Here is a 26,529-nt window from a genome sequence, read left to right on the forward strand (position 1 = left end):
CAAAGAAGAGAGATCACTGCTCTGGTGTCTTTCCTCCCATTTTCTTCTTTGGTACAGTTCATCATCGGGGGTCTGTGAACAGCGGGTGCTGTGTGGTGAACAGATTGGAAAGCTCCATGAGGCAAATCTGTGATATTGGGCTGTACAAATAAATTCGCTTTGACTTAAAACCTGCTGCGTAGTTTGGATGGTATCTAGGTGCAGGTTGTATTCCAGGGAAAAATTCTTTCAGCAATTTCAACAAGTTGTTCTCTGAGCCCCCCCGCCTGCCATTGCTAATCTTAATTGTTTTTTTCGGAGGGGGTGGAAAGGATAAGGACTGTGACGCCTGATGACATCACCTCAGTCACACACACAGTTCGACAGTCGCGCGCTCACACGCAGGAAATAGTTGTTGGAGCAGAGAGAGAGAGAGAAAGAGAAAGAAAGCAGCAGTTCTTCACATCCTGAACACCGGCGGAGAGGAACTATTCACCTGTGCGCTGCCAGGACGAATTCACAAGGATTTCCATTCATTTTTAGCGCATTTTGCTTTAAAGACGAACGAGGGACACTTCAAACAAGAATCTCTGTCGGACTCTTGACCTGTCCTGTAACCAAACAAGTTTTTATTCTTTGAGTGAGATTTTACTCCGAAGTTGACCTTTATTTGAAGTTTTTTTTCTTCTCAAAGCCCTATTTATTTCGGCGATCCTTCGTTCCTGGGGTTTTAGCGGACCGTAATCAACCATGGCGAGACATGACTCCCGAATCTGGCCTGAATGCACAAAAATGATAGGACTGCTCTGCTTGGTTTCGTCGATACTTCTCCAGCACGGTAAGAAAAGATCACTTATAACAAGTCAGTGGTGTCCAGCTCATTGCCGACACCGTCTTGTTTTCCGTTTTCTTCTCCGAGCTTGAATAATTTAGGAGAAGACCAATTTAAACCTGACTACCACCTGTCAGGGCGGTGACGGGCGAAGAAAATCCAGCAGGTGATTTCCTTGCTTTCTGTACAGGCGACGCTTTAACTCTTCGCTTTAACTCGTCGGATTTTCTCTGAGTTTTGACTAGACTAACGCGAAGTGCGGTGGTCAGAGAGAGAACTCTTTATTTTAATTATTTCTCTCTGAGGTTTTGATGGTAAACCAGGCCCATCGGTCTTTGACCCGAGTTTCGGTCGGTGACTCAACGCCATGTTTAGTTTCCCTAAGGTGTGGCTCTGTGGAGCAAGGTGTTGAGGCGAGGTGCCTTCTGCGCTTCATTGGTGACTACCCCTCTTTAAACCTAGGCGCTGTTTCAGTCTATCCTTCGTACTCCTTTTCCCACCTTAAAGCCCATTTCATCCCCACTGCCCCCCTCCCTGCTCCTTTTCATTCCTGTATCCACGCATTGACGAAAACTGGTCTGGAAACGGCTCTGAATGTACACTGAAACTGACAGAGGGGGCAAGAACTGGATGACCCGTTCTGGCTAATATCTAGATGGAACTTGCGCATGATTTTCTTTCAGTGTACCGCTTGGATTTTTTTTTAAATGTAATCTGGCGTCTATTACTTTAAGCAAAGTGACTGGCCACGCCTGCTCGCGTTAATAATTCAGCTGTTTTCCTGTCTGCTTGAGCTCAGGTAGCGTACAGGTACCGCGACCGTAGGGCTCCCCAAAAATATTCCTGGTATGCACTTAACCTATTAGCATATGAATATGTTGCAGGAAACCAGTTCAACATTCTCGCTGCCTTTCCTCACTAGACCGGGTATTTTGTTGTTCTTTTTTCCTGTAATTGGGGCAGGAATGTAGGACTAGATCTAAAGTCCTGGCACAGCTACAGTATACATTTTCAATAGTGAGCGGGTTGTGCTGTTTTTTAATTGCAGTTTTTGAGTTATTCATGCAGTGGACCTTTTTTGTCCGATTTCATTTTACAGAACATGAAGTGCTCTTAGTGGAGGGAGAAAAGTGGAGAAAACAAAAGGCTTTACATATTTATGAGTGAGGACAAAAGCAAGGCATTCCCTGTGCAGGCACAAACGTGGCTTTTTCTTTTCATTTTTAGTAATTTTTTTTCCCTTTTTTTCAAAAGGGACTTCTGTCTGACTTCCTTTTGGTTAATATGCTATGGGGAACTGAAACTGTTTACTGGTCTCCTTTTGCATTTTTTTACCTTCACTTTTCCCTCTAGAGGTTTGACAGCAACCACTTACCTCCACTTCTCCAGCTTCAATCTGAGAGCGAAAGAAGTTCATTAATTTTCTGCAAAGTTTTCAATTTAACATGGCCCAGCTTTAATGTAAAAACCTATCCAATTCAATATTGAATTGGATAGGTTTTTAATTATGTTGGCTTCTGTAATATTTCTGAGTTCAGCAGACAAGTGGCCTGCCAGTTTAAGCTCTGAAATTGAACTATAATACCAACCCCGACCCCCAAGATCACCACGAACCATGGATGTGGGTCAGAAAGGCTTTGGCCCATTACCAAGGAGATGTTTTTATTGGAAGAACAGTGGGCTTACGTGAGGGGGAGTGGGTTTTTTTTTTTTTTTTTTAAAGTGGGGGAGTATGAGGCTGTGGGAGTATTGTCTTTATGGCTGAGTAAGCTGCGTGTTTACAGGGGGTGGCTGGCTGGGCGTCCGAGAAACTGGTGGGCATGCAGGGTCAGGGCTGGGGGAAGAGACTGTGTCCTTCTCCGCTCACAAATAAGCCATTGTTGTTGTGGGGTTTTTTTTTTTTTTTAATCTTTTGTATACCTGAAAGCATTCAGAAAAGTATGCAAAGCCATTCTTGACGACTCTCCTCAGATTCAAGCAAAAACAGGTGGCTTTTCAGCGGCCCGCTGCTTTTGTGCGTTGGATTGATGTGGCTGAGTTTCTGGATTGGCTGGAAAACGCAACAGGCAGCAACTGATTAAGACAGGCGACGCCCTGGCTACCCTCTTTCCCACCGTCATTTGAAATCTCTCCCCCTCCCTCCCTCCCGCCAAGCACGCGCTCCCTCCCCCACCGCTGCTGTCCACTACATACAGAAGCCTTGTTCTTGTCTCCGTCTGTTTTTTTTTCTGCTGTCTTTTATTCTTTCCTGTCCAGAGCTTTTGTGTGGGTGATGGTAGTGATTGGGTTATTCAGATGGCCTCCCTCCCTCCCTCCCCCCACCTCTCTTCGAACTCAAGGCTGTGCTGTTTATGACAGGAACAACATGCAGCCAGACAGGACAATAAACCACATGACCTTACCATAGCCTGTCATGACTGTAGGATTTCAGAGCTGTATTCTTGTTACAGCTACAGTCACACCAGCTAATATGATTATGCAGTAGAATATCAAAGTACTGAAAAAACCACAGCATTTTCACAATCATTAACTGCCCACCCTGTTCAGTCTCACACACACACACACACACATACACAGATGTACTTAGCGTGGATACTGATTGACTCGAATGTACTGATCTTTCTTTTGGCAGTCCTCGGTGTGCAATAGTTCATACTATTAGGTCTAACAGTTCCCCTCCACATGGTGTGAAACAGTGTATTCCTGCCAAGTCTGGAACAATTCATCATTACAACAGAGGAAGAGCACTAGACTCTGTCTATTAAGAGGAATGTAATTGATGGATCATGAGAGGAGTTTTTTTTTTTTCTTTTCAATGCTAATAAAGGGGAAGAAAAAAGTAAGTCCTTAGTATCTCATTAGTCTCAGTGGAGCGAGGAGTTTTCAGTCTGGCTTTAGTTTTTTGTGTTAATGGCTGTTGAGGTTTGGTCCTATCATTATGTAAATGAGCTGTCCTCACCCTTTTGCACCAGCACCGTAAATGTCAGAAGGATTTTGAAAAGGTCAGGTGTGTGCTTCTGTACGTGTGAAAGAAAATCTCGTCCCGACTGTGATATGTGCTGTTAAAAAAACACACACACACACACACACATGCACGCACACACGCATACTCCCTGAGCGTTTCTGTTTAAATGACACATCAATAACGTCTTTCTCTCGCTTATGGTCGCCATTAAAGGTTTGTTGATTCAGACATAAAAGTGTTCTTGAATTTATGGCTTAATGGAGACATGAGATTGATGCCAATTCATTGTATTTCCCTTTATACGTGGGCAGTGTTTGGCAAATGTGTCCCAATTAATTTTGAATAACAAAATTGTGAAATGATTGAAGCTTTGGCATTTCACCAGATGAGCCTAATGATTTAGACAGCTTTTTAATACTACTTGTTGTTGTTTTTTTCCCAGGTGCAGGACTTGGTAATATTTAATGGTCGCTCAGAAATGAAGCACCACTTATCCCACTATAAAATTGTGACGAATGTGAAGCTTTTTAACTGACGTATTGAAAACATTTTAGCACAAGGCACTTTTCATTTTAAAACCAATATGGTAGCTAAATTGATTAAATTGTTGATCCTTGACATTTTACCGGATTTTAGGTATACAGCTATTTTGATAAATCAGGTTTTAGTGAGATTACTTTGCTCCATAGAGTTTTCATTACCAGTGACCACAGACACAAAAGATCCATCAGGTTTATTGTTGACTTGGCAAATATTATTAGACTGGATGGATAGAGCGGAGCAGAGGGGGTCGATGCGCGCCAGCCACTGCATCTTGTTGTGTTTTAGGCCACATAGTATACCACAGAGGCAGGCACAGATACGTGTGCACATTTAGCTGGTGATGCATGGGCGATGTAACCTGAGGCTGCACTGTAAGTCAGATGACATTCCAATAATAGGGCGGAGGCGACACATCACAGAATGACACTGCGTGTGTGTATTACTGTTTGTTTCAGGAAGGCAAGTGTTATCCTCATCAGCAACCCTGTTATCTTCTACAGACATCAGATGTGAGGAGTTCCTTTTTTTCCCCAACTCCATGCTCATTTAATTGACTGCCTTAAACGAGGCTTATCCTGCAACTTGTAATAATGATAGTGGGTTTCCTGTGACAAGAGAGCCAAAGCCAGCAGCTCTGCGTCTGAAGTCCCTCCCTGCTCTCCTCCGTTGACTTGTACATGCTGGGTGGATGGAGGTCACACTGGGAGCCCCCAGCCGGCATGTTTGTGTTTGGCTCTGAGAGTTGCCAGACGGCTGAAGTCAGTCCCATCTGATCCAAAGGAAAATGAGCAGAAATCCTTCTTTTGGAAGGAATGCCAAATGTTATTAATATGCATGGTGCAGCTAAGGGGTTTCTAAAAACACAACTGTGCTGGGGTCGATGATATTCTTGGCGGAGGTGTTGGGTTTAACTTCTATCTACATCAAATCTGCGTGCATGTGCACACGCACTGATTAAGGTTCGACGCAAGATACCGTTCCATAATGTACCCTACCCACCCACATGCTTCTACATAATGGAGACTTTTAAGACTGTAGCATTTGCTGAAGTTGCATGCCAGGAGCTTATCTTGTATACAGTGGGATTTTTTTTTTTTTTGTTGTTTTTTTTCCAGTCACACACACATTTCCACACCATTAGTCAAGATACCTTCTGCCAAATCTGCATTTTCCTATCTGCGTTTTCCTGACAAACCCCAGATGGAATTTAGGGGGATGCAGGTCAAACCCATTCCAGCTCAGCCGACGTAGAGAATGAGCGGTGATTCCAATTGAAGATCCATTGAAAGGCAGCCAAACTCTTTAAAATGAAATCCTCTTAATTAACTAGGCTTGGGAGATGGGTGTCTCTGTGACCCTGCTGTAGAAAAAATCACAGAGGATGAGCAGCGGAGGCAGAGCGGTGAGGGGGGGGGGGGGGGGGGGGTTGAGGTTGTCGACATTTTCAAATTCCACACTGCAGCGTCTTGGCAGAGGTGCTGGAGGAGGATTGCAGAAAACTGTGTGAGGGAGTGAACCAGGGAGGCCAGGAATTATCAGCTCATTTGTAATTTAGTCGCACCTCCCTCCCTTCTTCTTCTCTCTCACGCTCTCAAAGCATTAGGCACATATTTAATAACTAAAGAGCCTTCATTGCAGACAGTAAAGGACTACCTCCACTAACCTTTCTCTTTTTATTATTGTTTCCTGGCCTGTAACCTCCCTCTGTCATCCTTCTCCTCTTTCTTCTGTCTTTGTCACATCCTTTTTATTTCTGAAACCATCCCCATAGTGCACTCAGCAGATCTCTGTGCAGCTAAGCACCGAGGCCCTTGACTGCGTCCTCCTCACCGTGTCCCTATATACTTGTGCGCACGCACACGCACTCTCCTGCTCATTAGCAGTCACCTTAATGTGTCTAAATGTAGTTTGCGAGGTGGAAGGTGGTTTGCGTTATCGATCTGGTATTGAATGGTGGATGATGCAGTGCCCTTATGTGATATTGAAAACATTTAGGGCTTGCACTGTCGACACGGCCGTACCTTGAAACATCTCTCTCTCTGTTCCCCAGCTAATCCCTCTGCGTGTCCTCTCTGCCCCCAGTTTGCGAAATGTCGAGCCGGTTTTGTTGGCAGTACTGTCCGCGTGTCCCCCTTCACAGATTTCCTCAGCTCCAGCCACACGTATTACACGCGTGTTCCTTTTGTTACCTGTCTGCACACCGCTTTTAATACACACAAACGCAGACGTGTTGCGTCCTCATCGCATCTGACTTTGACAAGGTCATGTCCAATTCACAGAAGGAAATTGAATTTGTTGCGACAGGGTCTTGTCAAGGCTCTGGTAGCCGGGCACAGAGTCGTGCTCCTCAAAAACCGTGTGTGCACACCGACTGCTTTCAATTCAGTCAGCTTTCCCTCGTGATCCTGCTAGTCTTATCAGAGCAACACAGTAAAAATTACACGGCGTAATGTGAAAATGTAGTATTCTCGCACAGATTGGATCTCGGAAGTATGAGATAAGAAAACTGATTTCGCTATTGCAGAGACGATGCACAAACAGGTTTTATTTTACTTTCACTGAAAGCGTGTGAAGCGTGCTCTTGTGTTTCGCAAGGCGAGCGGTCGTTTCCACAGTCCTGCGGTTCTATCTCGTCGCTGATATCTACTGTTTCACTTATTGGTTTAAAAATGTACAGCCACGCTACGCTGATAAACGAGCAGCAGTCTCGTCATTAGTCCCCAGAGCCTTGAAACGGCAGCTTTTAAATCCTCCCCTGAAGCAAACATCACATTAAGGTCAAATGGAGGCAGCAGGTTTATTCAGTTATCAACCCAGTGTTTTGTCAACAGGGTGTGCCAGGGTTTGCTTGTTTGTCGCTCCTTAGGGAGAGCAGGTCCTCCTTCATTGAAGTGATTTGTCTCATTCATCTGCTAAACTGATTGCCTGCTCTCTAATCGGCCACTTGCCCCCCCTCCTGTCACATTTGTGCCTTTACTTCCACTCCTCCATCTTGACTCATTCTTCCCCTGCTCTTTCTGCCTTCTTTGTTCACGTCCTCTCCTAATGCACCAACTTCCTCTTTTCTGTAATTTGGCCCGCATAATTGATCCATCTGCTCAGCAAACTGCTGTGCCTTACTGTATCTCTTTTTCCCCCCCTCCCTCTTCTCTCATCCTGTTTTTTGTTCTCCTCCACTTTGTTTCTTAGTCATTAATCCACCCTTTTCCTTCTGTAATTGGAATGTCTGTTACTTTCGTCTATCCTCTTAGGCTTTCTATCTTTCTCTTTCTCTTCTGTAGCTCTCATGCCGTCTCTGTCCCACCGTCCAATTCCCCAGTTGTCTCTTCCACCTATGTCAGGCCTAGAGTTTCTGCTTAAGCCTATCCAAACTGCCTTTGCTACTTTCCTTCTTCTTACTCTCATTTGCTCCTCGTGTCTCTTGCTCTACTTTCTTCTCATACTTCCTTAACAACCCCAGTCCTCCCTACAGACATTTGTATTGCAGGCATCTGTACCTTCCTTCCCCTCCTAACGAGTGCTTCTCCTCTCTCTCTCTCTTTCTTTCTTTTTTTCCTTCTTGCACACATCAATCATCCGTTCTCTCTCATGCACTCCTCTCCTCCTTTCTCCTCTAATGGCGACAACACCACCTCCTCAACCCTAGTGGGCATTTTTTTTGAAGGTTAAGTTGCTGTGACACTTTTTACAGTGCGCCGCCCCACCTCACCCTTCCTCTTATTATCTCACCCTCCTCTCCCTTGCCCAGCCTGCAGAACGACAGTCAGCAGCAGCACGTCCTCGCGCGACCACAAACACACACGCAGAGCACGCAAACAGTGCGTGCTTCGTACACACACGAGTGCTGAGGGATGTTGGGCTGATTTGATGGTTGAATCACTTGATTACTGTACAGAGGACAGAAAAGGAGAACTGACACAACAAAGTCAACGGAGCGAGAGCTAAGAATGAAGCGAGTTGGTGAGACGGCGAAATGGAAACAGATGCAGGATTTTTATTTCATTTCAGCAGAACTAACCTGTCGTGCAATGCTAGGATCAGGATGACGGTGTCCACTCCCCTGCTGCTAGATGCTGTCACACACTCGTCTCCCCCGCAGGCGGTGACTAGGCTGGTAATATAGCTTGACTCATCTAACAAGAATCTCACACTGAGGCTGAAATGGGATTACGTCTCAAGAGTTAATTCCCAGAGGAAAAAAAAAAAGTAATACTGTCCAAAACTTCAGCAGAAAATTAGCTTCTTTTTTTTTTCTTCTTCTGAAACTTTGTGCGTTTTTTTTTTTTTTTTTTTTTTTTTGTGTGTGTGGGAGAAGCGAAACACTCTGAATATTTTAAAATAAAAAACAATCCGCTTCATTTGTTTTCCCCAGTACATCTTGCTGCTTATTTACCGTGAACGCTTTCATTTTATTCACACATTTAAAACTTTTTACTAAAAAGGACTAAGATGTGCTGAACCTTCGCGGCATCGAAATGGAAATGTAGCATAAAAGGATCCACACAGTGACCGTGGCGTGTGACGTCGTTGGTCTTGGACTTGAACTTGAACTTTTCTTTGTCATGACAGCCTAACTACCCCCGCTTCCACTGTTGCCACTCCTGCTACCATTCCTGCTGTTAAGCTCTTATTAATTACTTGTAGATGCGTGATAGGGCGTTAAAGAGAGCAGATGCCATAAAAGAGCAGCAGATCTGTGCATAAATGTAAACACAGACATAGTAGGAGGATTAACTGCCAGCAATGGCAGAGCAATGGGATTTCTTCACCACTTTAGCTAAGCTACTACCTACTAGATATGCAAGTCAAGATTGTGGCAAAACACAATTTTGGATACCTGTTTATCTATTTTTTTTTTTTTTTTTTTAAGTAAAAAAGCTTTTGGTGTTGCTACGTGACGCATTTGTGCAAATATAGAAAGAAAGGGCTTCATAATGTGTGCAAGTAATACACGATACGGTGTGCAGCTGTGGGGGTTAATACTGGTGTGGTGAAAATTGTAATGTTTAAAGATTTTTCAGGTAAAAAAGTGAAAATGCTCCACAGTTTATTTCATAGGATCTCGTCAGTTTCGTGCCTGTGATTAAAAATAACTTTTATTTTTTCACACACTTTTCACGCAGCTACTTTAAATTGTAAATGAGGTGCTTTTCAAGACCGATGTTTTATTGGTCTCTTGTTAGTAATTTTGTTGTCATTTTCCTAAACGAAATATTGTCGGGTTTGGACTGTTGATGAGGCAAAACAGGTTATGAAGATGTCACCATATTATTTTTCCCATTATGTTTGGCCATTTTTTAAAAATCTAGGAAAATGATCACTGGACAAAAATCCGTGTCTGTAATTAACAATAGATAAATATAGTGAAGAACTCCGTGTTGTCGGAGCAGTATATTCACATGCATGTTTCCTGCTTTCAAATGCTGGAAACATCTTGGGTCAGGAGTCTCGTTTGACAACATTTTAAGTGTTTCTTAAGCATGCGTTTGCACAAAAACAGCTCAACATTGAACCCCGGGATGATGTTTTTAGTCCAGGCAGTCGGCTGGCTGATGCTAGACAAAGTGATGCACTCGGTGTTACTGCAAACAGAGACGGCATTGTTCTTAGCCAAGCTTAGAGACCCTCCTCCTCCTTCCTTTCAGCCTCCATTCCTTCTAATCCAGGTGAACTGAGGGAGATCATTGAAAAGGCCATCCATTGTCCCCCTCCCCTTTCTCTTCGCTTTCTCCCTCCACACCACACCTGTATCAATGGACAGAGCTGCTTTTCAGTAGTGGCCCTAGAGGGAAAGTGGCTCTGTAACAAGAGATGATTGCATAGTTTCTCTTGAAATGGAAGCTGATGGAGGGGCTTTTTTGTTGTGTGGATGGAGCACTGTGGTGCCTTTTAACAAGTTTTCTTTGTACGCAAGGTGTTGGTGCGCTTTTCATACAGAAAGTCGGATGTTTGCTATGCGCAAACACATGTTTGTGCCGTCCATGTATCATGCACTTGCTTGTTACTTGGCCGCTTGCTGCTTTGGCTTTCTGTCTTGGCCTCTTTAGGAAGAGCCGCAGAGGGGTGGGGAGGCGAGGCAGTATCTTCTCTTCTTGTCACCGGGGTCCTCTGGGTGTGTGCTTGCTCCCTCAGGATGCTGGAAGCCATCTCCTGAATCTTCTTCCTTTTTAGAACCTTTTAAAGGAAACACTTTCTCTGTTTATTTCTGTCCTTTTTTTTTTTTTCTTCCTTCTCGCTTCTTCCCAGTTTGCTCTTCTTGCAACAAGCTTGCGGCTGATTTGTGCACCAGTGATTCATGAATTTTTTTTTTTCCTCTGGCACAGCAGAGTCATGCGGGGTACGTGTGTGTGTGTGTGTGCGTGCGCGCGTGTGAGGAGGGTGTGCTGGGTCTGAGCGACAGAAGAAGACTGAATGCTGGGGGGGAAAGGTAGAGAAGGATTGTGCTGTGATGCCAGCCGCGATTAGAGCAGTAGCACTCGCCATTTAAGCGCACATTTAAATAGACACAGCCTCGGGAAGATGGGGGGCGAGGTGAGGAAAGGTTCCTCTGCTTGTGTAAACTAACACAAGTGTTCGCAATTGTTCTTGTTTTTTAATAGGAGACCCTCAGGCTCCTCCTACTAACTTTCTCTTGTTCTTTTGTTTGTCTCCTTTTCCTCCACAGTCTCCTTCTCCAGTGAATTCCTTTCTTTTTACACAGAATTGCTTTATCTGGGATAGATTATTAATGTCCTCCATTGATGTTTTTCCTCTGTGCCTCCCTCCGCTCTCGCCCGTCTTCGCATTCTTTTCCGTGACTCCATCTTGTGTGTCCGCTGATTTGGCTGTCGTCCCTGTGTCAGTCAGTTCCCCCCCCCTCCTTCCAGTTTATCTCTCCTCCTCATTCCTTCCTGATGACTTTGTCCTCTCTCCCTTCCTCATCACCTCAGTCAATTGTGTTTGCTTCCTGGCTCCTTACAGTTTCCTCACTCCTCTTCATTTTACAGCTGTTCGCCATCTACCCCCCCTTGCATGTCTCCTTTCCTTTACATTCTCTAAACCTGACTTGTCCTGCTTGCCTCTACTTTGACTGTCCTACTTTGATTTCCTCAGCTCTTCCCCCAGCTCCTCCTCCTCCTTCCTCTCTGTTGTTTATTTACATAGATGGAGGTAGGGCTGTCAGGATGGATTGATGGATGACGAGAGGCCATGGGTGAGAGGATCCTCTGGGTTTGATGGACGCTCTTGTCACTCAGGATAATACTTACAGAATTGGCTGGTTCTCGTTATTGTAAAAGTCCTTCCATGGAAGACTTGGCATCTATATTAAGACAACCTGGGCTGCTCATCCTGGTATCCGTTCAGTATCAGTAGATCTAACATGACTACAATATTGTGGACTTAAGGGCCTCACCAGCTAAAAGTAAACCATTTTTTAAGACTCATATTAGCATTTTTGAACATCTCCATTGACAAAGGCTCTCAACTGCACTGTGCGTCTGCCCTTTTAAAAAGCTCGTCCCTTGTAGATGACATAATTATGCAGTGTCAACGTGTGACAAGCTGAGCCATTAGAAGAATTAATATGTGCAGCGTAGGAGGGAGTCTGTCCACGGTCTTCTAATGCTCACAGCCACTCAGTCCCCTCTACTCATCTTGAAACCATCAGTGTAGAGGCAGTTATCTCAGGAGCCATCAAAGCTAATGTTACTGTCTTTTTGGCCCAGTATCTGGTTTTAAGACTCATAGTAGACTCATAACACAGTATTACATTAATATGTCACGAATAATAAATGGGCTGTAGTTTTTAATTCTGACTCTGGGGTTAATTGGTCTTAAAATAATACCTTATTGACTGTATTATGATAGTCGTGCCAGACTGATTGTATTGAATGTTAGACTTGATTTCTGTTGGACAGGGATTGATTTTAATGTCATATTTTTGTTAGTATTGCTCACTATTTTATATATTATCTCTTTAATTATGGATTTTTTTTTCATCATTTCTGAGGATTTTTATTGGGGAAAAATGAAGACGCTCTTCATAAACAGCTATGAACACAAAGCTTTTATTTCATTGTTTTCTGCACCGTTACTGTACATGAGGTTTCAGTAACAACGGCGAGAACGGAGTTGAAATCCAGCTGTGTGGCTGCCTGTTGTTTCACAGGTTATAACAGGTTAGCACAGTAAGACTTGTAGCCTGAAATACTACAGCTCCTACAGCCTGAAATATTACATCCGTGATATAAATGTGATAAACGGTCAAAGTGAACTTTAACTTAAGGTATTGTTGTTGTTTTTTTTGTATTTCTAGTAAAAAGACACACCATGAGCAGATGGCAGGCTGTAAAATTTTTCTTTCTTCTAATTTGATGAGCTTAAAAACATTTTTTTTAAAACTGTATTAGTGCAAGTGCACAACTTCAGGCACCGTTCTACTTAAAGTTCTACTTAAAGTCTGTGAACTTAATTAGCTCATTAGCCTGTGGCTACACAACACGTAACATATGCGGATCGTTTGCAGAGCAGATGCTGCAACACTATGCTCCCGCTATAATCAATAAAACGGGCTACTCTGGTCTACTTTTATGTTCTCAGAGCACCCACTCTTCGTGTGTGTGTGTCTGTCTGTCTGTCCAGTCCCTTTACACAGAAATGGGTCATAAAGCACTGATTTCTTCATTTCTTTGCTAAATGAAATTGTCGCTATACATTAAACGACTTTAGCGTCTGCGTTTATTTTGCCAGTACCAGCTGGCCCTTTCTTAGGAACGTTATCCCCTATATCTGCAAAAAAATTCTGCAAAGTTTTTGGATCCAAAATCCTGAAAATGCAACACGATCTGTAACCGAAAGTTTTTTTGTTTTTTTTATTTTTTTAACCTATGAGTCACACAGCCTTACGCTGAATGAGCACTGCAGGTGCAGCGAGTACAAAAAAATAAGAATAAAACAAAACCTTCTGTGGCACACCCTGACACAAACAGTCCACACATCCTGTGTGTTCATGCAGCCAAAGCATTAGCCTTTAAGTGACTCATTAGGGAGGAGCTAATGATAATTCCAGAGCATGATAAATTTTCTTGACTCTTCAAACCGTTTGTTAACACTCAACGACCATGGCCTCCTCTGAGCTGACTGATCTGAAAATGAAGCTAATGGATGCTTTCAAAGCAGGGGAAGGCTATAAAAAAGATATCAAAACACTTCTAGCTTTCCACCTTCTGAAATGTCATTATTAAATGGCAGTAAAAGGGAATGGTGAATGGCTAAGAACAATTTCAGATAAAATTGCGCTCCGGCTGGGCTAAAAGGCAGAGGAAAATCCTCCGAATGACTTCAAAGGAGATGTAGGACGACTTGGCTGACACAGCAGTGGCGGGTGCACAGTTACACTCAGCAGCACAAACAGGTTCTATAAGGAAACCTTACCTGCAACCTCATCCCAAAAGTCAACATCCAAACTTTGCAAAGCAACATCTGGAAAAGCCAGATTCAATTTGGGAACAATTGCTGTTGACAGCTAAAGTTAAAACTAAGCCTTAGGGGCATAATCACAAAACTTTTTCCTACAGCAGGATTAGTGGTGTTTAGATTTTTCTGTTTATTTTCAACAAATAAAGACAGAGTACGTGTTTGTCTGGAATGTCCTGATAAAATGATTTGGTGGACAAATGCAAAACATTTTCTATTTTCAACATAAGAATGGTGGAGATTTGCTGATATTTCATTCTTTGATTAGTGAGTCCTGATAGTTAACGGAGCTTAATGGGTAGATGAAATGGTAATTATTAGTTGCACCATTGGAATTGTTCTTACAGTGAAAATATGAGCACTGCAAAGTTAAATCACAATAATGCTGACAGGAGCTTGCATGCTGAAAACTGTAAATGTCCTCTTCTAGTAAAAGGGTGCTTAGAGGAAAAATTGAAGGAATTGATCAGTGTAGCAAAAAAAAAAAATCAGTAGATTGCTTAACAGTTGGCAAAAAACCCCATCCGTGCCAAGACTGTAATGGTAGAAGCGACAGGACAAATGGGGCTGCAGAGATCATGCGAAAGCACGCACTCGGATGAGCAAGGGGAAGAGATGAGTGCAGGCCATGCTGTTGGAGGTAAATGTATGTTGGCAGTAGCTAAAGGGAGGGAATGAGTGAGAGCACAATGGTGAACGAAAGAGAGGAGCCTGTTACTGAACCATCAGTGGCGGTAATGAGACACAGGTGCAGCGCATGGAACCATATCCCTTAACAGCGAGGAGGATGGGAAGGATGCGTGTAAGTCAAGGATACTGTAGAGCTGCAAGACGGAAGACTCAATGCAGCATTTCACTTTGATGGAACATTATTACTTATTAGCATGCGCATCCCCCACAGGAGTTTGCGAACAATCACCCGAAAACAGTAAACACCCCGGGGACGTGTCGTTACTCAGGGCGCCCAGGCTCCTTCTGACTCTCCGTTCATTTGCATCTATTTTTAAGCGCCTAGTTAAAAAATTATAAGTGCAAGAATTTAAAAACAAGCATGACATGCAGCCGCCACATAGAATTAATTCTGGGTCTTTGTTTGTAGTTCATCAACTCTGATCATTTCATTTAGACTTGGGTTTTCAAACATATGCTAATGAATGGGAAGCCAGGAAAAGCCAGAGCTTTGCAACACTGCAACTGATTTCAGCACTTGATTGTTAATGAACTTATATTTGGGTTTGCATGCTAAAAACAGAAAATGTTGGATTAGCTGGAAAAGCTGCTTTGAAAATTGGTTTGCAGAGAGGATGCAATGAGAAATAGATTAAGGAGGGCTGAGGGGAGAATGTAAGGTGACAGATTGAGATAGGAGAGGAGTGGTGGAAGAGGAAAGAAGGGCACAAGCTGCAAAGGAAAAGGTGTTAAGAAAGTGTCAGGGGTATTGAATCAGAGGGGTGCTTGTGAGGATGCGAGCGGCAGAAACGCACTCCCTGCTGCAGGCAAGGTGGGGTGGCTACTGTTGCTTCCGTGCTTGGTTTTCTTTTGCAACTTAAAGATCAGTCTAAGGCACAAACCAGTTAGACATGGAAAGGAAAGCAAAGGAGGTCGTCCTGCAGTAAACAAATGTGTGCGGGCGTGCACGATCTAGAGAGAGGGGAAAGTGAGATTAAGAGCAGGTGCAGTCTGCAATTTCATGTGGATGCATAGTTTGTTTGAATGGTAGACCTAAGAGGGGGTAAGAGAATGGCCTTTGTATTCAGCCAGTACTGAGTGAGTAAATATTTTGGAAGAGCATGCTGTGTGGGTAGATTGTTCTTTTAGGCAGCGGGGGTGACAACAAAAGAGGGCAAGATAAGAGGAAAGGAGAAGGCGAGCTAAAGGAAACTGTGAAGCAGCAGCTATGTTTATTTCGCCATGCGGAGACGTGAACACAAACTGGGCTTTGTCCCGCGCCCAGGCTAACTTAATGTTAGAGCTAGCTGTGAGACCTCAGAGAGACGCAGAAACGGCTTTGCTCTTTCCCCTTCATTTGCTGCCAAATGACATCGCTTACTCTGCTACGGGGTTGCCCTCGCTGCCAGTGGCTGCTATCATGAATGAACAATGTGCACTTCTCAGGGTCCCTACCTCTCCTCAGGGTGCTTCTCCACAGGCCGTAGGTGTACACTACAGGACGCGAAGCTAGGCATAAGATGGTATTCCTGCTGTGGCAGCCTTGTTAGAGCGATGTTTGATGTGTCTCATTTTCTAACGTGGGAACATGGTGTGAGTACAAATAGAGAAGTGAAGCGCACACACACATGGCAAACACGGTCTGGTGTGACCTCCACATGGCCCCTGTGGCGTTATATGTATTTCTTTTTTTTTTTTTCTTTTGTGTAAGACCAGGATGGCTCTAAAGTGGTGATGAGGGATAGAGGGGTCATTCATTCACCTCGCGCACACGCACACACACATACACCTCCCTCACAGGCCTTTCATCTTTACTCTCACAGGCATCTCTTGTTCTGTCAGTCTTGCTGAAGAGAAAGAAGGCGAGGGATAGAGAGGGAGGGAGACAGAGGAAGGATGTCAGGGAAGGGGTGAGAAGGGTGGGTGAAGAAGGAGAAGGAAAAAGACAGCAAGTGATTCGAGTTTCCTGTTCCACGCGAAGCCATCTACCGACCTGCCCCACCTTCTTCTGTCTGGGGAAAGAGTAAAGCGCGCTCAGCTTCTGTGCACAGTCATCCTAGTTTCATCTTCTTCCACCCTCCCTCTCTTTAATTGTATCCTTTGCATCCTTCTCATCCTCTTGTCGCTTGGCCATATCAACACCAACCCGCTACCCCCGCACTCTTCCTGTGTCCATCCCTCGCCTCCCCCTGGGGCTTACCTCAGTGGGTTGGTTCCAGTCTGTCTGTTTGCTGATGACTCCACTTGGAGCAGATGTGATGCTCAGCAGCTGTTTCTTTGCTTTGCAGTACCCTCCCTACCCCACACACCTCCTCTCCTCCCTCTTATCTCCCCACACTCGCATCTCTCTGTCTCCCCCTCCAGTGTCTCTTATGTTCCTATTTACCTACGTGTCTTTTTGTTCCGGCGTTGCTCAAGCGTAAATTGGCGAGTTTAATTTTGCTTTCAGATGTCTTTTTTTGTTTTTTCCTCCCCTCGTCTTCTCTGACCAGCCTTTCCAATTTGCTTCACTTTCCAGCCTTCCTTGATGCGGCTGTTAATGTTCAAAGCACGTAAGGATTTAATGTCACAACAATAAGTCTGGAATCTGCGTATTTGTCTGCCACATGAATGCCAACTGTCGCACTGTAATCATGTGAAACAAATGTTGGCCATTGATGGCAGTTCTGCAGAGGGTAGAGGGTAGAGTATTGTTTCCTCTATAAATCTGTGGAAACGAGAGAAATGTGAATGGCGAAGGTTTGTTTCTGTTTTTCATTTCGCCAGCGACATTGTGCTGTTCAAAGTCAGGCTCGGCGCTGGAATTAGAATTCTATGTTTAGCTTAAGATGTATAGAGATAAAAATGGGACTTGGACACTTGAAGAGTGATGGAGTGGGTTTTATTTAGGCTGAGTCCCCTCAGTGGCCTGTGCTTCTTTGGATAGACTTATTAGAATCTTTATTAGCTCTCTCTGTGTTCATCTGTTATCTCTGTCTCTTTGCCTCTGCCTCAGTAAGGGGTTGGCTGGTGAACTGAGCATCCTCTGACAGGGACCCTCTCATCCGATATTAGAGCAGAAGCAAGAGGGGAGTTCTTGCCACTGTGATGACTTAAGCCTGGAGAAATCTGTTTCTGGATGGGCGTGTGGTTGCGTCGGTGTGGCAGGGCGCGTTCGGGAGTGTGTGCAAATACATGCGTGTCACATCTGTAATTGGCTGCCTCTGATCTTGTGGAAATCTGGGATCAGTGTGGCAGATCCACCAGCTAATCAACGCTCAGAGCTTGCACACAGGAACGTCAACCTGTGCTTTACTCCAGAGGCTGGAATGTCACCACGCTTGGGATTTAATCGCTCCAGAAATCCCTTAATGGGAAACGTTACATGAAGCCTAATTTGAGGATGTTGAGATAAAATGTTGCCCTGTGTGTGTGTGTGAGAGAGAGAAAGCTTGTGACAGTAAGGAGGTATGTATATGTGTGTTTTGTGTGTTCGACTGAAACTCTGATAAAAGATATTGAGCTCCACTTTGCCCCCTCGCTCTCAGATGATAAGATTACAAATAGGCCAGAGGTGTTTCTGTTTGCACTTTAGCCTCTCTGCTCTGCCTTCTCTGTGACTGTGAGTATTCATGGTGGCATACGGCACGGCGTCATTGGGAAATTCATAAGGGGGAATCATCACTCATTCCTGGTTCCCCTTTGAGGACTGCGCTAATTAGCCAGCGTCTGTGATTAGTTGGCTTGTGTTTGATCTGCTCCACTCCTCTCCCTCCCTGTCGAAGGGCTGCCTGCCTGCGCCGCGATTTGGCTGTGAGGTGCCTCAAACAAACACTCAAAAACAGACGCACAAAGATGTACACAGCGCCGCTTTTTCCCCCCCCCTCTCCTTTCCCTGCCTTTCGGAGACACTGCAGGTGGCCTCTGAGACACAATATCATACACTGGCAGACAGCCACATACGCACAAACATGTGAGCCGCAGTACTCCAAACCAAAGCTCACAACACTTCAGTCGAAAGAGTATATCTGTTAATATTTCACTACTGCATACCAGGAACTTTGTTTACTTTCTCTTAGCGAGTTTCAGGCTGCCAGTAAAATTCCCCTGAAAAGCCAGGCAGTACGCCGCTTATTAAGGCAACAGAGGGTGTGGGTGGCTAGCTGAGAAGGGGATTTACTTAACTTAACCTCGAGTGATTACAGCTAAAGATGGGCGAATTATGAATGTAATTAAATTTGTACAAATCCCCCTTTGCTCCCCTTTTTTTATGTTAGGTCTCAATGGCAAAGCACAGTAAGGGATACCCATGCTGCGCTTAATATGACACAAATAAAAGAAACTCTTCGGTGCATGACAGAGCACTGTCTAATTACACAGTGGCTGTGATATTGAAGGGGCCGTCTTGTCCTTGAAGCATGGCAGGGCCATCTCTGACTGTTCATACCCCCATCTATCTACTCCTCACATCCCAATCCTCTATCTGTCACTCTGCCTTAAGGGGGTAGATGGTAAACAAAGGCAGCTCACATCCAATGTAATGACGACCTGACAGGAGACTGCTCCGGCAGCTCGTGTGTTGGCTGCTGTGCCTGCACCAGTGTCTCTGTGTGTGTGTGTGTGTGTGTGTGTGTGTGTGTGTGTGTGTGTTTGTTATTGTGCTCCTCTTTACGGTCGCTGAGAAGTGACTTCAATCTTCTGAGAGTCAGATCAATTGTAGCATCATTGTGACTGCTGAGCAATTGCAGGCTAAAACCAGGGTTCACGCTGTTATTGAGGGGAAACTTGATCCTCTGGTGTTCACCTCTCAGACGGGTAAAAGGTGTTTATCCTCACTACTAAAATCTAGCTCGGCTGCTGAGTTCTGCTCTCAATATAGAGCTGTATTTATTTATTTTTATTTTTTTAAATAGATAGTAATTAATTAACTCATTGCTTCCTTGTTGCGTTCTTTGAAATTGTTTGACTGACAGGCAGCGGAGGTTTTGTTTTGAGTGGCAGTGACCTCACAGCTGCTGGAGCTGTAATCTTGTGAGTTTCTGAGTTGCTATGCTGTTGCCTTAGCTTACACTGGGGAATAGATATGAACTTCACGGTTCATTGAAGAACTACGTCGTAATGGTAATAATGTGTTTTAAGGGTGGAAACGATGGCTATTTTCGTTATTGGTAACAATCTGATCTTTTTTTATAATGTATATTTGCATTTCGGGGGAAAAACTCAGCAAAATTTCCTAAGGGCAATGTATTTTTGGTGACTCTAAAATACCAAAATACCCAAGTGATATTCTCATAAAACTGGGGCGTGCAGCAAATACTCCAATTTTAAAGGTATTGGTTCATTGTTGGGGCCTAGTAAGGATGAAACTAAGCTTTCCAAAGCAAATCATTTTACATGGAATAAATGTAATAGGTTAAGACCCATTAAATTCATTAGTCAAGTAATTGCTGAAAAAGCAATTAAGGATGGGTGTTATAACACACTTGTTACTAAGTGCTGGTAGTTGGTCACTTTAAGCTACTTTTCATGTAGCCTTTGGACCTTTTTTTATTTGTTTATTGCTTTATTAGATTACTTTGTGACAAAAAAAGGGTCAAGAGGAATCATGTGAGAGCTGCTGCTCTCATCAGGATGTTGCTACTTTATTTATTTCGAAGCTTTAACTGAGTCATGCGTGTGCTATTTGAATCGCATGCATGTTTTGTCTTTTTAGTGAAAGGTCATAGTTTTATTCATTTATTTTTGTTGAATTTTATAGTTCCCGGCTTTACTCAGAAGTACCCACTTTTTATATATTTTTTTTAACCTCGTGTGTTTGCTCGCTTCCAGCCAGCCACAGCTTCTCAGTGGATTTTGTTTAATTTTATTTAACAGACTGACTCGAGGAGAAATATCAGGTTATGTCCCCCCCCTCCCGTTTGATCCGTCTCCTTGAGCTCTATGTCTCTCTGTCTATTAGCTCTTCATTCATTCATCTATCAGCGTCAAAACAATACACCGTGTACCCAAGGCAAGTTGTCATAGTGACTGGAGAATAAGCAAAGTTGATCTCAACGTTCAGTACAAAGGAAAGAGATGGAGGGAGTGCTGGAAAACAACCCTGAATATAACCTCATCAAAAATCCCCACCTGTTTATCACTCTCTTGCTCCGGAGTGCCTTTTTATAGATCTTACAGTGCAAAACTTCTTTCTCTTTTCCTTTCTGCTACAGTCTCATTCCTTTCCTCATCAGTAACACCTCCCTCACCCTCCTTTACGGGAAAACTGATAGCAGGAATGTATTTGTGTGCAGCGTTTCATCTTACCTGCCTCCTATTGAGCCTTGAAGACAATAGGCTGTTCACCTCTGCCCCAATGGCTTGCCGCAGCCCTGAGAGACGGCAACTCTGATCCATACAATGCAGCAGTAGTAACATACAAAGAATGGCTTCGTTCTACTTTTTATTGCGTTGGTTATCTTTGTCTTCTCCTCGTATCGTTTTGTTCTGCTTTGCGACATCCTTCGTGCTCGATGTTTACTAATTGTCGCAGTCTTCCCACCACACTGTAGCTCTGATGAATCTTTATAGGGGGGGAAAAAAATCTGCTTTTAATGGGTCCTCGTTTCACTTTGAAAAAGTGCTGGTGGTCTAATCAGTTATCCATACCTTTGAGCGGCACATTGCAGTCTTGTAGTAAAACGAGTCCAAAGCTTATTAAATATAACTTTTGCTCTGATTTTTAGCAAAACTTTTGCAAGAGGAGACACACTTAAAAGCATATGGGGGTGTAGAAATTTGGGAGCCTGACTTGCCTGTCCTCTCAAATCTTTCCCTGCAGAGTTTTTTTTTTTCCTGTGCTCCTACACAAAATTCCCATCAGTAATTCAATCCAGCTGGTTTTTGCTGTGCGTTATGAAGGACACAGTCATCAGATTATCATAATATTGGTACACTCCCCCTTGTTTGTTTGCATCTGGTGCTTGACCTTCTGTCTTCCATATGGCCAGCACTGATTTGGTAACACGCTGAGTGATCCTCCTGACAGATTGACTGTGTTAATGGCAGTCCCTCATATCACAGTACTGCATTTTAATCCTTTAATGTGTGGCATAAATTAGGTTGGTCTCTCACCCCCTCGACTATGAATAAGCTGTTGGCTGACAGCTTTGTTGACCAATGGGCTCATCAGTAGCAGGCTAAGTGGAAGTGGGAAGCGAAGCTGGGAAATGAACCCCCCACCCCATCCTACCCAAGGGGAGGTAAAGGTGAACGCTGGCAACTAAAAACCTGGAACCGCAGCTGTGTTTCGGTGCGTGGGCGGGGTTGTCATGGTTTTCCTCGCGCTTTAACGCGTAGCTTTGTTTATAATTCAGGGACTGGATCACACCCAGCTTGAAATATCCTCTCCTGACTCCTTGGAAGACTCTCACCTCCAAGTGTTGTTAGGGAGGTGAAAATAGGAGGCATAATCACATTATGTTAGCAGCTGACATGCCCATGGACCGATGTATACAGGCATCTACACAGTGATGGATGAGGTGACACACGCACAGCCTGCCTTGGACATTTGAAGAAGTACCTAGCACTTTGTTTTAGCTGTGCACTTCTTTCTTACCCATGAATTAGAGGATCAGGCTGTTTCTGAAGCGATGCTGCCATACTCTGTCTGGATTTACGCTTCCAAAGTCATTCACACAGTGATGTTTGATAGATTTTTTTTTTTTCTTTTTGGGAGAGGGCAACATACATAATGGGGAATAGATCAAGATATTTCCTAGATACTGATACTAGACCTGTCTGAAAAGTGATTCCCCCCCCAACTCCTCTGATTTACATTTTATGCTCAGGCTCTGACTGCAGATCTGTCACTGTGGTCACCCAGCACAAAGACCCAGTATTGCATGCCAGGATAAAAAAAACATGCCCGCTACAATTACCATGAGAAGTGATGGCACACAGGGTTGGGATGAAGAAGTCAGACAGCAAAAGAACTGGCGGAATAGGGGAAAAAAATAGCTGAGGAAGAGCAGAATGAGCCAGAGGGATGAAAAGGATTTATTCCAAAGTGAAAAGACAGGACAGTGCTATAGCACTGAGAAAAGGATGGGGAGGAAAAAAACAAAGTGAGCGATGCAATGCAGAGTGAAGGCAAGAGTGGTGGAGGTAGAATGATGTGCACGGCCTGAACAGACAAAGCCGAGCCAGGAGCCGCGGGGAGCTGGGTGTCTGTCAGCCATCCAGCCAGTAAGTTATTCAGTCACTTATTCAGTTGAAGCAATAGCGCTCGCAAGGGAGTATAGAAGCAGCTTGTTTGGCTCAGGAGGACTGTCCTTTCTGTCCACAGTAAACTGCCTGTTACAAGCCAGACTTTACTGACCCTAAACGGGCCCAGCGCCAAATGAAAACATGTGGTACCATAAAACCGAGCTTGTGCCTTATGGCCTTTGCCATTTTCCTTTTGTGTTTTATGCCTTATACACCTCGGCTTTATACAGCTGTTTTATTTCTTTGTGTCCCGGAGTCATTCTCTCTTTGACCACCTCTCTCACTCTCTCTCTCTTTCTCTCGCTCTGGATCATCCCCCACCCCCTCCGGGTCAGGTACAGTGTAGATGTTCTTATTTATCAATAATGAAGAGAGGCGGAGGAGAGCACACTGCTTTCGTTCTTAACCGTGGATGAATTATTCACCCTGTGGAAGAGTGCCTGTCCACCCTGCGTGTATGCGTACACACATTCATGTGCGTTTTTGTTTCTGCCTGTCTAAATATGGTTTTGCTTTACATAGTAGTTGTGTGTATGGAAATGTTTTTTGGGGGACTTTTCCTCACCACAACCACACAGCTCTTTTTCTTTTTTTTTTTTCTGCTTCCTGCATGTGGCGCTTTGGCAGATGCTAAGTGATTCAATGTGTTGTGTAAGGTTCATCCTCCTGTTGCAAGGTGTGATACGGTGCAGTAAAGCGAAAAATACCTCCACTATCATTTCTAATGACTAACTCCTGTTTTTCCAATTTCATCCCGACACACATGATTCGTATTTCAAACCGGTTCTCCTGGCATAGCTCGCTTGACCCGAAACATTCTTTGTTATGTGCATAACTGAGAAAGGAGGATGGAGGAGTGTGAGAGATAAAGAGGGAGAGAAGGGTCCATAGAGACATGCATGCATGAGCTATTGTGTATGTAATTTCATTTTAAAGCCCGTGCAGTTTAATGGTTTGGAGATCCCACCGTGAATACTTCTACACTGCTAGTTCCTCTTACTCCTGAACTCATGCATAGTACATAAACCAGTCTCAAGGCAAGACTAAGGTCACAGTCCAGCTGTGTATGTGGAGGTTTGGGGTTTCTGAACTAAAATGCACGCAGTTTTAAAAGTGTATAAATTGTATAAATATATATATTTCTTTTCGGTTTTTATACTTCCCTGCTGGGTCTCTTTCATTAAGACGATACACTTAATTGAATTGGCAAATGCTTATTTTTGCAAATGATATTCGCTCAAGTCCTAGGGCATGTTTGTTATAAACAGGCAACTAAATAGGAATATGCATCAGTATACAAATGCATGTGTGTATGCACTCGTTTACTAAACACACACACACATACACACCTCCTGGTGCAGATTTCTCCTCCAGCTGTTCATTTCTCCTTGGCACTTTGAAGCCTGTTCGTGTCTCTCTGTCCCTCCCTCCAAACCCCCATTTTTTTTTTCCTTCTCTCCTCTTCTGTTACATTTCATGTGTTTCTGCTTTCCTTCCTCTTTCTGCCTGTGTGTCTGATTCCCCTTTTTCTTTCCACAGTCAATGTTCAGAGTCAGTTATCAAATATTTCATCATGTCACTGTGAACAAAGTGAAATCTAGTACTCTCTTCTTCTTGCACCTATTTTCTTTTCCTACTCCTGTTGCATCACAGAGGTTGGTTTTACCTCCTGTCTCCGGCATGCAACCTTGCTGTAACACCAAATGTTTTTCTGTGTTAAATTTACAAGTTAGTGGAGTTTTTTTTTAAAATGTCGATCTCTTGTGATATCCTTAAAGTCTTTGAAGTGTGCCTCCTTTTTCTTTTCTTTTAACACTGGTGTCTTTGACTCGGGACTTCCCACTGGAAAAGCAGCATGGATAGAATATTAGGATGTCATTGGAGATGTCCATAATGCACAGTGGCTACTTCTAAATGTAGCTTTCTCATGTGCTATCGATTGGCTCCTTATAGTAAGCCCAGTGGAAAGGTCAATGAGAAGACAAGACACATCTCAAGTCTTCATTTCCTAGTTTTATTCTTGGCTTGTCAAACTGCCTCGCCTGTCAAAGCTAAGCCGTCCAGACAATGCTCCCTGCATACCAAAGTGCCCGTGTGTGTGTGTGTGTGCGCGCGCAACGTGTGGACGTTCATTGTAGATTTGCGTGGCTGTATGTGTGGCCGCGTTCATTTAACTATGCGACCATAAGGGAGAGAAGGCAGTGATGTCTGACAGCAGCGGCAGACAGCAGGTTTGGGTTGGTGCTGTTCCAGGCTCCAGCTGATAACAGCTATTAAAACAGACCAGAAGCAGTTAGGACATGACACACATCCACTGCAGTGTTGCCATTTTGTTATGGACACAACAATGGGAGCACCACACAGAAATCAGTTATAAGAGCAGCTACACTGGCAGGTCATTTTAGCTAAAACGTCAGATGGCATCTGTCCGCTTTAATACACGTTCGACTGTCTCTGCTTATGAGTTTTTGCCACTCAAACAGAGTTTGAAGAAGATGAACAGTTGGTTCCCAGTGACAAAAACTGAAATATTACAGTCTTTCATCTCAAACAATAAAGGGAAGATTTTGTGAGGCTGAATCTTAGCCAAGAGAGAGAGCTCCTGGTGAGGAATAGAAATGAAATGGTTTGTTATCACCTTGCATCCCCAGGCTCAAGCTCATAGTGTACATATGTACATCAGCCCATATCAAAACCGTGTTACTGTATAAAACAAAGGTAAATAGTACACAACCTCACATGCATGAAATACATGAAAGCCACTTTGAATCTGGTCGTTAGCTTAATTGTAACAGTTTCTCACTCTCAAATCTCAGTGCCCTGATGTTATAAACTTCACTGTACAAAACAGCCTCAGTAATAAATGTAGAATTGAATCTGTGTTTCTGTGCCAGTGTCTCAAAAAACAAAATTACACATCAGCAACTTCAGAAAGCTGGTATTTGGCAGCGCGCTCATTCAGAAGCCAAGGCCAGCACAAAAACTTGAAGACGCTGTTGCACTGAGAAATATAACCCATCTCTGAACAATGAAGAGGCAAAACGATCTGATGGATGGTGCGTAACTATTTTGTAAACCGCTAAGTTTCTTGTTTTTCAGGAAGTTTGAATGCCCCAAACCTCTTCTGGATATTGTTTAGTAATGTGGTCAAACAATCTGGCAGTGTGAGTCATTTTTACACACGTCCAGTCTATTGTAGGGATCCATTGGTTGCTTTATTGGATATGATACTGGTCTGATCCTGACTTAAGAAGCTGGATCAGATAGGGTGATAATTTGCCACCAGGTGAGCAAATATGGCATGTAGGGAGGCTTTTCATCCAGTTACAATAGCAGCTTTTCTCGGTACGTCTTTGACGCAACTGAAAACTCGGATCGCTTGAGATGACCAAAGAGAAGAACTCGTCAAAGCGTCTCTCTTGCTTTCTCGCTCTTATGTTTGGTGTAACACTTGCTTGAATGCACTCAGGAGGTGCACTTAGACTAAGAGAAGGAAAAGGACAGCAGTGTGTAGTAGTCATAAGGCTCAAATTGAGCTGCAGTGACACTAATGCAAATAAATTGAAAGAATAACATTGACATTTATTATTTCACTAAAGCTACTTTCGGCTTGTCACAAGCGTTCGCCACAGTGGGTAGCTCTGTATATTTTTGCAAGAGATTTGTCTCCTTTTAATAAATCGTATACATTATCATATACTTTGTTTTTTAAGTAAGGAAAGTAACATTCACATTACATATAAAAGAGTGATTCCCAGTCTCTTCCCCTGAGTGAGGATTACAGTCTGTTAATTTTAGACTTTTAACACTGGTTGTTCTTGCCTAATATAGAATTAGAATAGAACCTTTATCATGTGGT

The 26,529-nt window shown here is 43.7% G+C and overlaps 1 protein-coding gene across 2 annotated transcripts in view; it reads left to right on the top strand.

Annotated features, from left to right (window-relative positions):
• Window positions 1–26,529, top strand: part of LOC102798958 (nectin-2) — an 85,282-nt gene continuing 58,753 nt past the window's right edge. For both annotated transcript variants that reach the window (XM_006802819.3, XM_006802818.3), the window contains exon 1: window positions 1–817. In XM_006802819.3, coding sequence (XP_006802882.2) covers window positions 730–817 — 88 coding nt within the window. In that variant the 5' untranslated portion in view covers window positions 1–729. The remainder of the gene's footprint in view (window positions 818–26,529) is intronic.

Source organism: Neolamprologus brichardi, chromosome 11 (genome assembly GCF_056152115.1).
Source record: "Neolamprologus brichardi isolate AB-2024 chromosome 11, ASM5615211v1, whole genome shotgun sequence".
Classification (NCBI taxonomy): Eukaryota; Metazoa; Chordata; class Actinopteri; order Cichliformes; family Cichlidae; genus Neolamprologus; species Neolamprologus brichardi.